At 37.2% G+C, this 14,111-nt stretch overlaps 1 protein-coding gene and 1 long non-coding RNA gene across 6 annotated transcripts in view; one reads left to right on the forward strand and one right to left on the reverse strand.

The window, feature by feature from the left end:
* The window catches only part of LOC141277036 (uncharacterized), a 56,985-nt gene extending 53,214 nt beyond the window's left edge, over positions 1-3,771 (forward strand). The window contains exons 4-6 of one of the 2 annotated variants that reach the window (XR_012327661.1): positions 998-1,071; positions 1,991-2,039; positions 3,101-3,771. This is a non-coding gene — a long non-coding RNA (uncharacterized lncRNA). Of the gene's footprint in view, positions 1-997; positions 1,072-1,990; positions 2,040-3,079 lie in introns of both variants that reach the window. The other variant, XR_012327660.1, reaches the window with a different exon arrangement.
* FNDC3A (fibronectin type III domain containing 3A) overlaps positions 1-14,111 on the reverse strand; it is a 160,816-nt gene that overhangs the window by 43,505 nt on the left and 103,200 nt on the right. For all 4 annotated transcript variants that reach the window (XM_033843362.2, XM_019936589.2, XM_073795186.1 and 1 more), the window contains 3 exons: positions 9,023-9,260; positions 5,167-5,436; positions 3,965-4,023 (listed from right to left, as the gene is read on the reverse strand). In XM_033843362.2, coding sequence (XP_033699253.1) covers positions 3,965-4,023; positions 5,167-5,436; positions 9,023-9,260 — 567 coding nt within the window. The remainder of the gene's footprint in view (positions 1-3,964; positions 4,024-5,166; positions 5,437-9,022; positions 9,261-14,111) is intronic.

A 14,111-nucleotide genomic window follows, 5' to 3' on the forward strand; every position in this document is an offset into this window, starting at 1 on the left:
TTCCATTTCCTCACTTTAGAAAGTGTCTAACAATAAGAAAAAGGCCAAAGCCTCAACAGAAAAATGAGCAAAGGACATGGACTGTCCAAAGAAATATAACTGAATAATATTTAAAATAAAAAGATATAAAATATATCTAACTACATTCATAATTAAATAAATGTAAATTAAAACAAGATACTACTTTTCATCCACTGGGTTAGGGAAGATTAAAATTAATTAATGGATGAAATACTGGATTAGTATCTAGTGTGGTGAGGGTCTGGAGGAAAAACGGAAGCTGCAAAGCAATATATATGCTATGATTTCAGCTGTGTTAAAGAAATTAAAAAATGCATACAAATATCTGAAAATGTACTGTAAAAATGTACTAATCCTTACCTTTGGGGATTTTGTGAGTATGTGTGGTGGGATGAAGAGAGATATGAGAGAAAAACAGGAGGTCTTAATAGCATTTTTACATTTTGGATTACTTTTATAAAAAAAGTCTAATAAAGAGGAAAAAAAAGTCTAGGGATTTGATTTAAACTAAAGATTGGTAAGAAAGGTATCAGATTATATCAATACCCAGACATTAATGTAAAAGCTTGCTTTAAAATTATCTACATTTAATGACTATCTTAGTCAAAGACAATAAAACAAACAGAAACAAAACCACTAACCACTAGGATGAAGCCCCTATCTTGAATTAGGCAGAATAAACAGTCTATACACAAGCATAACTTTCTCTCCTTGTCAAAGCTCTCAAAGCTTGAATAAGTTTAGAAGACTGTTACTGTATTTATTTTGCTTCTGCTGAGTCACAGGAAATGTAATATTTACTGTCATGCTGTCTTTAAAAACTCTTAGTACAGTACTATGTTGCATTTACAATGGACTTAAAAGTGATTCCTTGTTTTAACCAGTGTCCATCTGGCTATTAATCTGTAACTGTGTAAGGTTTTCTTTCCTTTTTAAACAAACATACTGTTAACATACATATATCTGTACCCTTTAGAGTTTCTTGATTTTATGGGATGATCATAACTGTGTTAAAACTGTGAGAACAGGGAAGTGAACAGTATTCTGAAGGTAGGTAAGTTAATAGCATTAACTGGCATCTACATTATAAAGCTTATTAGGCTTTGTGGGTACTGATTACATCATCAAAAGTATAGGCAATAGAGAAAAGACTAAGCAGGGAGACAGAAGACTTGTCACTAATTTGCTTGGTGATACTAAACTCTCAACCTTTTAGGTTCCAGGTGTCATCTATACAAATGAGTGAAATGATCTGTTTACCTTAATTAATCAAATACAGTATATTTAAAATGGCTTTTTTTGGGGAATAAATCTAGATTTACAGAAAAGTTGGGAAGATAGTATAGATACAGAGTTCTGTATACTTTCTACCCAGCTTCCTCTAATGTTAACATTTTATATAATGATGTATTTCTGTCAAAACTAAGAAATTAACACTGGTAGAATACTATCAATTAAAATTTAAACTAAATAGACTTTTCCAGGATACTATGTTGAATTTACCAAGTATAGCTTAAAAAAAAAAAATTAGACACACTGCTAGACAATCTATTTTTACAGAATAAACTCTTGGTCCCAACTCATTCTTTAAAAAAGATATTTTATTACTTGCATATAAATGTTAAGGCACAAAATATTACACTAGGGTTGCTGCGGAAAACTTCATGAGAAGTGAATTTTGAATAGAATTTTAAAGGATTTGGGATGGGATATAATTTCGGTAGAAAAGAAATGGGTAAGCTGCTGGAACATGTGTGAGTGTGTATTTTTAAAGGTTACCTAGTAATTTCATGTTCATGAAAACCATAGACTAAGGGGGAGAGAGAGAGAGAGAGAGATAGTGGGCCATTAAAAGGATGATAGGAGAACAAGGAAATGATCAGCAATGTCAAACACTGGAGAGAGATCAAGGAGAATGAATGTAGTCTGAAAAATGCCTAAAAATGCTGTTTTCTGGTGCTGGTTTCAGAAGGATGTAACCAGTTGTAAAGAAGAAAGAGAAGTGGACTGCCATTAAGGTACTGTGAAATTCCTGTGTAAAGGAGTGAGTGAGTGAGTGAGTGTGAGTGTGTGTGTGTGTGTGTGTGTGTGTGTGTGTCCAGGAAAAAGTAGATCCTAGAAATTTATAGCGAAAAAAAGGATAAAGCTTGCAATTCAGTTTGGCATGGGGAGAATTAAAGGTAAAGAAGAAATCTAAGATAATACTGATACTGTGAGCCAGAGAAATCTGGATGAGTAAGTGTTCATTGATGGAAATACTGAAATTAGAAAACTAAAGGGATCTAATTAGAAAACTAAAGGGATCTAATCCAATTTTATTTTAGAGGAACAATGGAGAAGAGAAAATAGTTTAGGAAAAATGATGAAGAATTTGGTTTTCTAGATGAAGTTCTAGTTGTTGGCAAAACATACAAACTTGGGTATTCTTTAGGATGCTTCAGGAAATGTGGTTCTAGAGAAAGGTGAATAATGAGGGTTAAAAATACAGATACAGAAATCATCTGAAATATGTCTTCTATTTGTATGCTACTTTAGAAGTAAAATTTCCTTTTATATCCACCTCACTTGATCCTTATAATTATGCTCTAAAGCAGGCAAAACAGACATAACTATCTTCATTTCATAGATGAAACACATTCAGAAAGGTTAAGTGACTTGTCTGAGGTCACTCAACTAGTGACTAGGGCCTGAATAATTCAGTTCTTTTTTTGCTACACAATTCTTCCATTTTTTATTTTAAAAAATTAAAAAAAATTGTTTTATCTTTTGGCCATGCCACATGGCATGCAGGATTTTAGTTCCCCAACCAGAGATCGAACGCACACTCCCTGCAGTGCAAGTGTGGAGTCTTAACCACTGGACTGCCAGGGAAGTCCCCACAATCCTTCCATTCTGAATCCACTTCTAGACAGTAGCTGAAAATAGACATGACCGTGTAAAAATACGTGTGAGTACTGACAAAGACTAAATGGTAGTAGGCAAACATGAAAATAGAAGTGGTTGAATTATGTACAGTATATTTTAACTTTTGAGGAAGCTTGTGGTCTTTGTTGGGTAGTGATCAAAACCATTCTTGAAGAAAAGCTGTTCGAGCCCTGGTCCGGGAAGATCCCACATGCTGTGGAGCAACTAAGCCCCGTGCGCCACAACTACTGAGCCTGCACTCTAGAGCTTGTGCGCCATGACTACTGAGCCCACGAGCCACAACTACTGAAGCCCGCCCACCTAGAGCCTGTGCTCTGCAACAAGAGAAGCCACTGCAACGAGAAGCCTGCACGCCACAACAAAGAGTAGCCCCCACTCGCTGCACCTAGAGAAAGCCCTCGTGCAGCAACGAAGACCCAACGCTGCCAAAAATAAATAAATAAATTTATTAAAAAAAATTCAGTTTGTACAAGCACTTTAATCTTTTTTCTTATCTGATGGAAATATTTTTTCTATTAGAATGATAGCCTTTATTTAGGCTATTCTAAAAATATGCAGATGTAGCCAGTTTTGCTGTCATACCTTTTTCTGATTTTCTGATTTCTTCTATTACATCTACACAAAAAAAGGACTGGGGAATATTAACTTTCTTCTATGGTTTGATTTTAACTCTTTTTGTATATGGAGTTAATTGGATATATTTAATTTGGAAATAATATAAATGGGTTTTAAAAAAAATGATAATCAGTTGTACCCACACTCCTTATTAGATCTTTGCTTGGTCCAGTCATTTCCAATGTCATTGAGCATATATTAAAACCTTGTTTAAAAATTCTTGGTTGAGTATTCTGATTCACTGATTAAACTAAACTATCTCACCTTATGTGAGATCTGTACTGATCCACTACTGACCTCACATTCCTTACATATAGTTAAGTTTTAAACAAGGCCTGAATATACCAAAATCCTATATGAATATACTAAATATAAATGTCAAGAAAATACATAAGATACTTACCACTGGTTTGACAATGTTGGAAAGAAGTGCTTCAAAAGCTTTAGTTTCTTCATCTTTTTCTTCAAAACAAAACAAAACAAAAAATGAACCTAAATGCAATCATCCCACTCCCTTCCCAATATGTCTTCTAAAACATATACCAAGTGGTTGGTATTTGAGAGTTTTATTGTCTGGTTTTTACCTCTTAGTTCATATTCAGCAGCTTGTGGCTCTTTAGAGTTCTTCTGCCTCAGTTTCTATGTCTGTTTTAACCATGATTACTAATTATAATACCACTATATACATCTGAACTAGTCAATAAGTTTTACGGAAAGTATATTTTTATACTTAAAAAAAAAAGTAAAGAATATTCTCTCTCTGGAAAGTCCTTATTTGCCAATCTCATACCTCTTAATGACAAGTTAACTAAGCATTTGTTTCATGACATGCCTTAACTGTGGTTCCCAAAATAGGACTATAATTGACTTGACCATAACTTATAGCCACCACTGATGTATCTGAAACTTTAGCTTAACTCTTCTGAAACATCAGTGCTGAAAAGAATGATCAGAAGGTCTCAAAAATATGGGAGAACATTTTGATAAACGTTAATAGGCAAGCCAAGAGGCTGTTAAAGCATTAAATTTGTTGATGGGGAATGGAAATTTTAAAGAAAAGGAAGTAATGCTCAGAGTTCATATGGTGAAAGTCACAGGTTGAAGGATCCAAGGGAAACATGGGGATTTTGAAACAAAAGAACTTTTGAAGAAAGAAACGGACAATACTCTATCCTAACTACAGAGTATATAAATAGATTGGTGAATGACAGAACTAGTTGCTATCAAGGACTTGTGTATAAAGAAGCTGGGAGGATTAAAGAGTTTTGATAAAAATCAGCATAGCCTTATCTAGGTCCAGAAAGAAAGAAGAAGGAAAGGAATCTGGATGAACTTCGAGTTTTCCTATCAGAGAGAAATTTCTCTTGGTTAGTAAAGTTTAGATATAGGTGAAATTATTAATTGAGCTTTCCCAAAATGTAAAAAGAAATACCCTAGTAACAATTTAGGTTCTAAAACTTTCCCGTCACATTTAAGAAGTGTTAGGCTATTAATCGACAGTTTATGTGAAGCATGATGAAATGACTGAAAGGTTAGAATATACTTTTAGTAGGTTAAATGATGATAAAAAGTACAATTAGAATATATTGTATTTTAAATAGTTACCTTCTATTTCTGTATCAATTTGTGCACCACCTTTCCCCCTTCCTGACTTGTTCTTTGCTGATCCTATGTTTACACCACTAGCATTCTGCCCTTTCATAAGCCCATTATGTTCATTTATGGGAGAAGGGCATTTCTGGGGTGATGATGGTGGACTGTTCATTTTATCCTTCTGTGTTCCTTGGCGATCCTTTAATTTTTTCTGCAAACGTTCATATGTCTTACTAGATCTTTCATCTCTAAAGTTGGACCTTCCATGTGTAGAGTGGGCATCTGAGAAGAAATAAAAAATAAGACATTTAAAAAGGTCACTGTCTCCAAACCCATTTATGGCATGAGAAAAGAACAGGAACTTATGTATTGTAAAATATTTCAAAGAATAATCTTGCATAACAAAGCTATTTCTGTGTCTCCACCAACTGAGAGAACCAAGCTTTGTGACTTGATTATAACTGTAATCTTATAGACACTTCTTTCCTTCCTCCTTTCTCAACTATTAATCTCCATAGAAACAGCTTGCTGGTATGCTGTGACTATTACAGGTGAGGAATAAGAGCTGAACTGAGCTGTGTACAGTTCTTCTTTTACTCTTTTGTAGCCATTACTTTTAGCATCTCTTTCAACTTCAAACATATCAACTAGGAAACAGAAAATCTCCACCTACCTAAATTCCCTTATGACTCAAAAAAAGCAAATCATCACTAAAAAAATAAGGTTTTAAGAGTCAGCAAAAAGAAGTGAGTGGGACTGTTAACTAATAACAGAATCTAGGTACAGAGTATTACATTTTCAGATATTGTAAACTCAGGGCTGAGACTTAGAATGTATTCATTCTAATAAGTCATAGAGCAACATAATATAAATCAATACCCTCATGAATATTGTTAAATCAGTTGTCCTCAGAGTTCATTTTCATTGTAAATTTAAAATCTGTAGTGAGGAAAATATTTTTCAAAGGAAAAGTCTCAAAAATCTCAGTAAAGTTTTAATTTATCAGTGATTTAAGAAAATTAGTATAATATTCTTGAATACTGTAAGGATATGCACAATATTAAAATAAAACCCCAGGAATTTGGATATATACAAGTAAAAGAGTAAGTTTAGAGCCTTACTTCATATTATACACAAAAATTAACTCAAAATGAATCAAAGACCTAAATGTAGGAGCTAAAACTATAAAACTTATGGAAGGAAACAAGCACATATCTGCACAACTTTGGATTTGATAATAATTTCTTAGATATGACACCAAAAATACAAAGCAATCAAAGAGAAAATAAGGTGGACTTCATTTAAAAACTTTTCTGCATCAAAGGATACCATCAAAAAAGTAAAGAGACAACATGGGAGAAAATATCTGCAAATCATATATCTGATAAGAGACTTGTATCCAAAATACATAAAAACATTTACAACTCAACAAAAAGATAAATAACCCAATTAAAAAGAGGTGAAGGGGCTTCCCTGGTGGCGCAGTGGTTGAAAGTCCGCCTGCCAATGCAGGAGACACTGGTTCGTGCCCCGGTCCGGGAAGATCACACGTGCCGCGGAGCGGCTGGGCCCGTGAGCCATGGCCGCTGAGCCTGCGCGTCCAGAGCCTGTGCTCCGCAATGGGAGAGGCCACAACAGTGAGAGGCCCGCGTACCGCAAAAAAAAAATAAATAAATAAAATAAAATTAAGTTCATTGGACCACTGCATGAGCCTCACCTGGAAATTTGTTAGAAATGCAGAAAACCAAACCACACTCAGACCTATGGAATTAATATGCATTACTTGGGCAACAGAAATAAGTTTGAAAAAAAGGTAATATATTACATAATATATATAATACATCTACTACTTACAGGTTGTGCTACACAATTTAAATTTTGTATTTAGAGTTATTTCTTCTACAGATTTACTAAGCATAAATGACAGGTACTGATTAAATGCAAGGAAAACAGTGATGAATAAAACAGATTCAGTTCTTAGGTGGTTTACAGTTAAATAAGGGAAAAGACATCCAAGAAAAGAACAAAAAAATCAAATTGTGTTAAGTTCTGTGAAAGAAACAAAAGGTTTCAGTGCTAGAGACTGATAAGGATAGGTTAGGGAAGATCTCTCTGAAAGCTGAAATCTAAAGAAAAAAAAAAATAAAGAAGCCTTGCATGGAAAAGGGGGAAGAGCACTTCTGGTAGAGAGAACACCATTTGCAGAAGCATTGAGGCAAGAAAAGAGCTTGGTTCTGAAAAACTGGAGGTGGGGCACATGCATGGGAAAAAGTGGGACAAGGCAGGATCTTGTCCAGGGCAGCCGTTTGCAACCAGCGTCAATCCTGGCCCCCAGGAGTCATCTGGAAAGTCTGGAGATATTTTTAGTTGTCACAATCGAGTCAGGGTGAGGGCTGGAGGTGTGTGCTACTGGCATCTAGTGGGTAGAGGGCAGGGATTCTTCTAAATATCCTATAATGCACAGTTCTGTCCTCCACAATAAAGATATCCTTCCTCAAAGATCTAGAGTGCCGAGGTTGAGAAATCCTGGTCCAGGAGAAGGGTTTAGGATTTTATTCTAAGTGCAATGGAAAGTCACTGAAATCCATTAAACAGAAGAATGGTCTGATTTATATTTTAAAATGCTTACTCTGGCTGAGCCTGGATGGTTGGGGGTGGCAAGAATGACAGCAGAAAACCAACTAGAAGGCTGTTGTTGCAGCTGTCCTGACAAGAGCTGATGGTGGACTAGAACTGAGGAGCAGTGGAGAAAAATTAGATTCATTTGGGAAACTTCTGAAAGTAGATGCCAGTTGAAGTGGGGGTTGAAAGAGGAGGAATCAAATGTGGCCACATCTGGTTTTCCCTTGAGCAAACTGAGTGGACAGTGGTACCATCTATCGGGATGAAGATGGCAGAGAAAAGCAGGTTCCATCATTGAGATTTATGTTTTAAAATGCTATAACTGAGATGTATAAGACAATTTAAGTGGAGTTATCAAGAAGGCATTTACGGGAGTTCCCTGGTGGCCTAGTGGTTAGGATTCCGGGCTTTTGCTGCTGTGGCCCAGGGTTCAATCCCTGGTTGGGGAACTGAGATCTCGTAAGCCACATAGCATGGTCAAAAAAAAAAAAAAAAGGGCAGTTAGAAATAGAAGTCTGTGACTCAGAGGAGAGGTTTTGACTGAAGATACAAATTTAAGAACTGTCAGTATATAGACGGTATTTAAAGCCATAGGAAAGAATAAGATTATTATTTTGTGTGTGTGTAGTTGTCTGTTCTTCCCAAAATTTAAACTCCCTGAGGGCAGATGTTATGTCTTACTGTTTTTTTCAGTATCTTACAGAACCTAGCAACTTTGGTTAGTGGCATCAGAGGCTTCAGGTTTTAACAGCAGCATGATTATTCCTGGCTAAAAAATTTCCTCAGAGCCTAGAGAGCAGCAGGACAAAGAAGACCTCTTGTTTGAATGTGTCCCCAAATAAATACTGCTGCATGACAGAAGTTACTTCCCCTCTTTGATTTTCTGTTTACTCATCTGCCTTGAAAGGTGATTATGAGGATGAAACATTTAACATAGTGTTTTTTTGTTTTGTTTTTAAATTAATTTTTACTGGAGTAGAGCTGATTTACAATGTTGTGTTAGTTTCAGGTGTACAGCAAAGTGAATCAGTTATACATATACATGTATCCACTCTTTTTTAGAATCTTTTCCCATATAGGTCATTACAGAGTATTGAATAGAGTTCCCGTAACATAGTGTTTGAATAACAGAAAATGATTGTGATATTGTTACCATTTTTTGTTTCTTTTATATAGTAATAGTACCTATTATATCCAAGCAAAAAACAGCCAACTCCATAAAACAGGAATATTTTTAGATCCTTACCTACATCTCCATATACTTGTGAAGACTGATACTGTGTCATATACTGTGTTGCCATGTCTCCAGCTCCAGTTACTGGTGAGTACATGTGGCGTGGTGGAGGGGGCATCATGGTTGGTACAGGAATGAAACCAGGCAGAGGAGGATGTGGAGAACGATGGATGACTGTGTGACCACCAGGATGAAACTCTGGTGCCTGAGGAACCACAACAACTCTTCGAACACCATTGTCTTCAATAACCTACAAAATGAACAACAGATTAAAAGTTTCTTCCATAGGATGTTAAGCAATCTTTTTCAAATATGTTAGAGTAAGAATTTTTACACCATTAGGAGTTAATTAAGAAATTTTACAGAACCAACATGAAAAGATTTTATTAAGTACATTACATACATATGAATTAGCACTGAACAACATGAAGTAGTTTTTGTTATACAATGCAGTATAAATCTTAAAACACTGAGAAGACAAGCTAAATAATAATTTAAACAATGAGTTATGACATCTGGTATTTATCTTACGTGATACATGCATTTAGTGATACAGTAAAAATGAAGGGAGTCTCAAGGGACCTTTTGGTTTGAACATAATATGGGAAAAAAGCTGGATCCAGACTCCTAAGATCAACCATATATTGAATTTAGGTATAAAACTCTTAGGACCATGACCAGAACACTTTTAATAACTGAAGATCATTTCAAGGGAGGCAAACACCTAATATATTAACTCCCAGTTAAGAAAAATATCTGTGGCTCTGAGTCGTAGAAATTACATGTTTTTAAATAGGGGTCACACTGTAGCAAAGGATTTTTTAAAACGCCAGATTTATTCCTTCTGAACCTCACTGGGCAACAAGGACATACAGGAAGGCCTAAAAAGATACAAGATTTAACCTCAAAATTAGAAATCCTTCTACTAAAACAGGGTCCTTAATCTTTTAGACTTAAATGATTACTACTGTAGTACAACAAATGGCTAACAACAGAAAATGATTAAAATGTAAAGTGCTAACTTAAAGGCAAATCCTGATATTTTCAGGAAGTACACGTTTTACTATGCTTAAACAAATTGCAACTTTTGTTTATAAACATATGTGCTTGGGAGGAATATTAGAAAACACACTTATTTGGGTAAAGGTAAGCCTAGATTACAAATAAATTACTGCTTTAGAAAGAATATAGTTGCTACTAAATAGCCTATTAAACTAACCTTACCTGTTGGAGTGTGAGATGACTTGTCTGTAATATGGGACCAGAAGAGCAAATGAATCAGTTTTTATACACTAGCTCTAGAACTACAATGCCTGGCTTCTAGCACAATGGATGCTTCATATCCCACCTCTCTCCCTATTTAACTCAGTTCTGGATTCAAGCCTCAGACAAGTGCCTATGACTGACTGGTGGAAACTAAATCATACCTGGAAGCCTCGCTGAAGATAATCTGGAAACTGTTGTTTTTTCAGCCTCTAACCTATAGGAACGGACATTAGACGAAGTCTGAAATGGATTCTGAGTGACCCAAACCATGGTGTCTGTCGTTAACATACTACTTTCATCTTTCTCAACTCTCTGACTCACAAATCTTAAATGATCCCGCCATTTCTGATAGGATTGTACTGTACATACTCTTAAACCTACCATCCCATCTGGTTCCCACCTATCGTTATTGCTGTATCTTCTTCCACACCAAATCCTGAACCCTTAATTCCAGCCAGGCTGGTATACTAAAAAAAAACTATCTTCATACCTAACCTACATATTTCTTTATCTTGTACTTTGGTTTATGCCATCTACCCTCTTCACTTTGCTTCCCCTTAATCCATAACGATGCAAATCCCATCTCTCCTTCCAAATCTAGCAATACCCTCCTCCATTCATTAAAAAAACAAAAGATTTGTTTTTGAACAAAAAGAAATTGTTAATTTAGGAGAGAAAATACAGAGTGATGTGTTTATGCGGGCACATACACTAACAGGGGCAGACAAACATGACATCAAAAGTAAATTACTGAGCATGCTGCATGGTGATAAATACTACGGAAAAAAAAAAAAAAAAACCCAAACAGAACAGGTAAGGGGGATTAGAAGGATTGTGGGAGGGGAACAGGTTGTAGTATAAAAGAGTGATCAGGATACGCCTTATTGGCAAAATGAAATTTGAGCAGAGACTTGAAGGAACTGAAGGAATTAGCCACACAAAAATCTGAAAGTGTGTTCTGGGTAGAGGGAACAGTTAGAACAGAGCTTCTACGGTAGAAGTGGCTAGAAGGAAGCCAGTGTGACTGGATCAGCATAAAGGAGGAGGAAGACAGAAACAGATGAGATCAAAGAGGTACACGGGCTTCCCTGGTGGCACAGTGATTGAGAGTCTGCCTGCCAATGCAGGGGACACGGGTTCGTGCCCCGGTCCGGGAGGATCCTGCGGAGCGGCTGGACCCGTGAGCCATGGCCGCTGAGCATGCGCGTCCGGAGCCTGTGCTCCGCAACGGGAGAGGCCACAGCAGTGAGAGGCCCGCGTACCGCGAAAAAACAACAACAAAAAGAGATACAAGATGGTAGGGGATGGACTTCCCTGGCAGCCCAGTGGTTAAGACTCTGCGCTTCCAATGCAGGGGGTGTGGGTTCCATCCCTGGTGGGGGAACTAAGATCCCACATGCCGTGCGTGGCCAAAAAAAAAAAAAAAAAAGGGGGAGGTGGCCAAGTCACGTAGGGCTGTATAGGCTTATTAAGGACTTGTATTTACTCAGTGAAACAGGGAAGCATCACAGAGTTCTGGGCAGAAGAGTGATACAAACAAGTGATTCTCATCCAGGGGTGATTCTGTGGTAACACGTGGAGTCACTTCTGGTTGTCACACCTGGAGCTGGCAGCACTACTTCGCATCCAGCGAGCTGAGGTCAGGGATGCTGCCTCAATGCCCTGCAACACACAGGGCAACCCCACAACAAAAAATCACCACGCCTAAATGTCTACAGTGCTGAGGTTGAGAAGCTCCTGACATACTCTTACAGGATTATTCTGGCTCCTGAGTTGAGAACAGATTGTAGGGCAAGGGCAAAAAAGGTGAAATCATTCAAGAAGCTACTGCAGAAATCTAGGCAAGAGATGGTGGAGGCTTGGACCACGGTGGTAGCAGTGGAGGTGGTAAGAAGTGGTCCACATTCTGCGTATCTTTAAAGGTAGAACAACAAGATTAGCTGATAATTCCAACGGAGAAGTGTGAAAAAGAAGTTTTGGAATGATGGTATTTCACCAACAGTGAAAGGGAAGGCTGCAGTTAGAACAAGTCATTTGCGGGGTGGGGGCCAGGGAAGATTTGGAGTTTTAGGTTTTGCGCATGTAAGTTTGGTAAGTCTTAAGACATTTAAGTGTAAATGTTGAGTAGGCAGTTAGATAATAGTAGTCTGCAGCTGCAGAAAGATTGGGAAAGGACAACCAGGTAAGGCAGGAAGAAAACTTAAGAATGTGGAGTCTGGAAGTTTCATTAAGTGTGTCAGGGAGGAAAGATCAGTTCTGTCAAATGCTGCTGACAGGTTCAATAAGATGAAGACTAAGGACTGACCACTGGATATAGCAATATGTAAGTCATAGTGACCTCGATGAGAGCAGTTTTAGTATGATCATAGGGGCAAAGCCTGATTGGAGTGGGTTTAAGAGAGAAAGTGGGGAGGAGAACTAGAGAGGTAACAGCACAATTCTGGAAAGTTTTCCTGCAGAGAGGAATATGGGAATAGGGTGGTGACTGACAGTAGTAGAGTCAAGCAGCTTTAAAAATTTGTTGTTTTTAGTGAGAGCAATTACAACATACTGATATACTAATCAGCACAATCCATCAGAGAGTAAGAAACTGATGACGTAGGAGAGAGAATGCTAGAGTAATGTCCTTGAGCAGGCAAAAGGAGATGAGATTCAGGGCTCCAGCTGGGGCACAGGATCTAGACAGGAGCAGAAAAGTGCATCTTTGTTCTAGATGAAAAAGAAGTATGGACTGATGAGATGAGAAGGTAGAGCATATAACTCCAGATATTGGTAAAGATGTGGGGTTAGGAGCCGGTAGATAGTTTCTTTTGATTATTCTCTGTGACCCTTTCCTAGACACCACAATCTCAGTGATCTCTGCTTCCTAACAATTCCATTGCATTTATTCTCTATCACTTGTTTGGTATCCATAACACTGTAGTATTTGTTAATTTTCCAAATCCATATGTCTTACTCTATAATTTAACTGTAAGTTTCTCAAGGGACATGTATTAACTATTTAATCCTCAACACAATGCTACAAATAGGTAGTATTATTATCTCCATTTGTTAGATGGGGAAACTGAGGCACAGAGATGTCAAATAACTTGCAACGTCACACAGGTAGTAAGTGGAGGAGCTAGTAACTGAACTCAGGTAATCTGGCTTCAATTCTATGTTCTTATTCATTTTGTGGGCATAGAATCCACAAACACCTGCCTTCTACTGCCTTTAAAAATTTCACAAACACAAGTGAGATCTCATCGGTTAAAAAAGAAATGGCTAAATTACTTTTGAAATTAAAACTTTTCTTTTGAAAAGAAACATTTCAAAAGAATTGTTTTTATTTTCTTCTGAAAAAGAACATTTCAAATATAAAGATAAACTGAGGGAAGAGAGATTGGGGAGTTATTAACAGGTTGTGAAAATGAATAAAAGAAACCTCATTTAAAAAAAGAGTTGGGAAGCCCTGAAGGCTTCTCACTTACTACTGCTTGCTGCCCCTTGGAGACACTAGCAAGAAGCATACCTTGCATTCCCCATCCAGAAGAAGCGTACTTTACATACCCCAGCTGGAGGAAGGAAGATTTTTCTCCTCGCCCAGCAACAGCCCAGCCAATGAGAAGCCACCACAACTAGCCTAATGAGAAGCAGCCATAACCCTGAACTCTCTTTCCTCCAATGGATTTTGCTCAAAAAACCACCCCTTCCCAACCCCCCTCTTTTCTTTATAAAAGAATAGGCCTCTTCTTTGTTTTGGGGACTTGCTTGTGGTTTGCTATAGTTTGCATGCCCTGAACTGCAATTCCTCTGCTATTCCTGAATAACCTCATTTCGCTGCTATAACAACTAT

The sequence above is a fragment of the Tursiops truncatus genome, chromosome 18, assembly GCF_011762595.2.
Source record: "Tursiops truncatus isolate mTurTru1 chromosome 18, mTurTru1.mat.Y, whole genome shotgun sequence".
NCBI lineage: Eukaryota > Metazoa > Chordata > Mammalia > Artiodactyla > Delphinidae > Tursiops > Tursiops truncatus.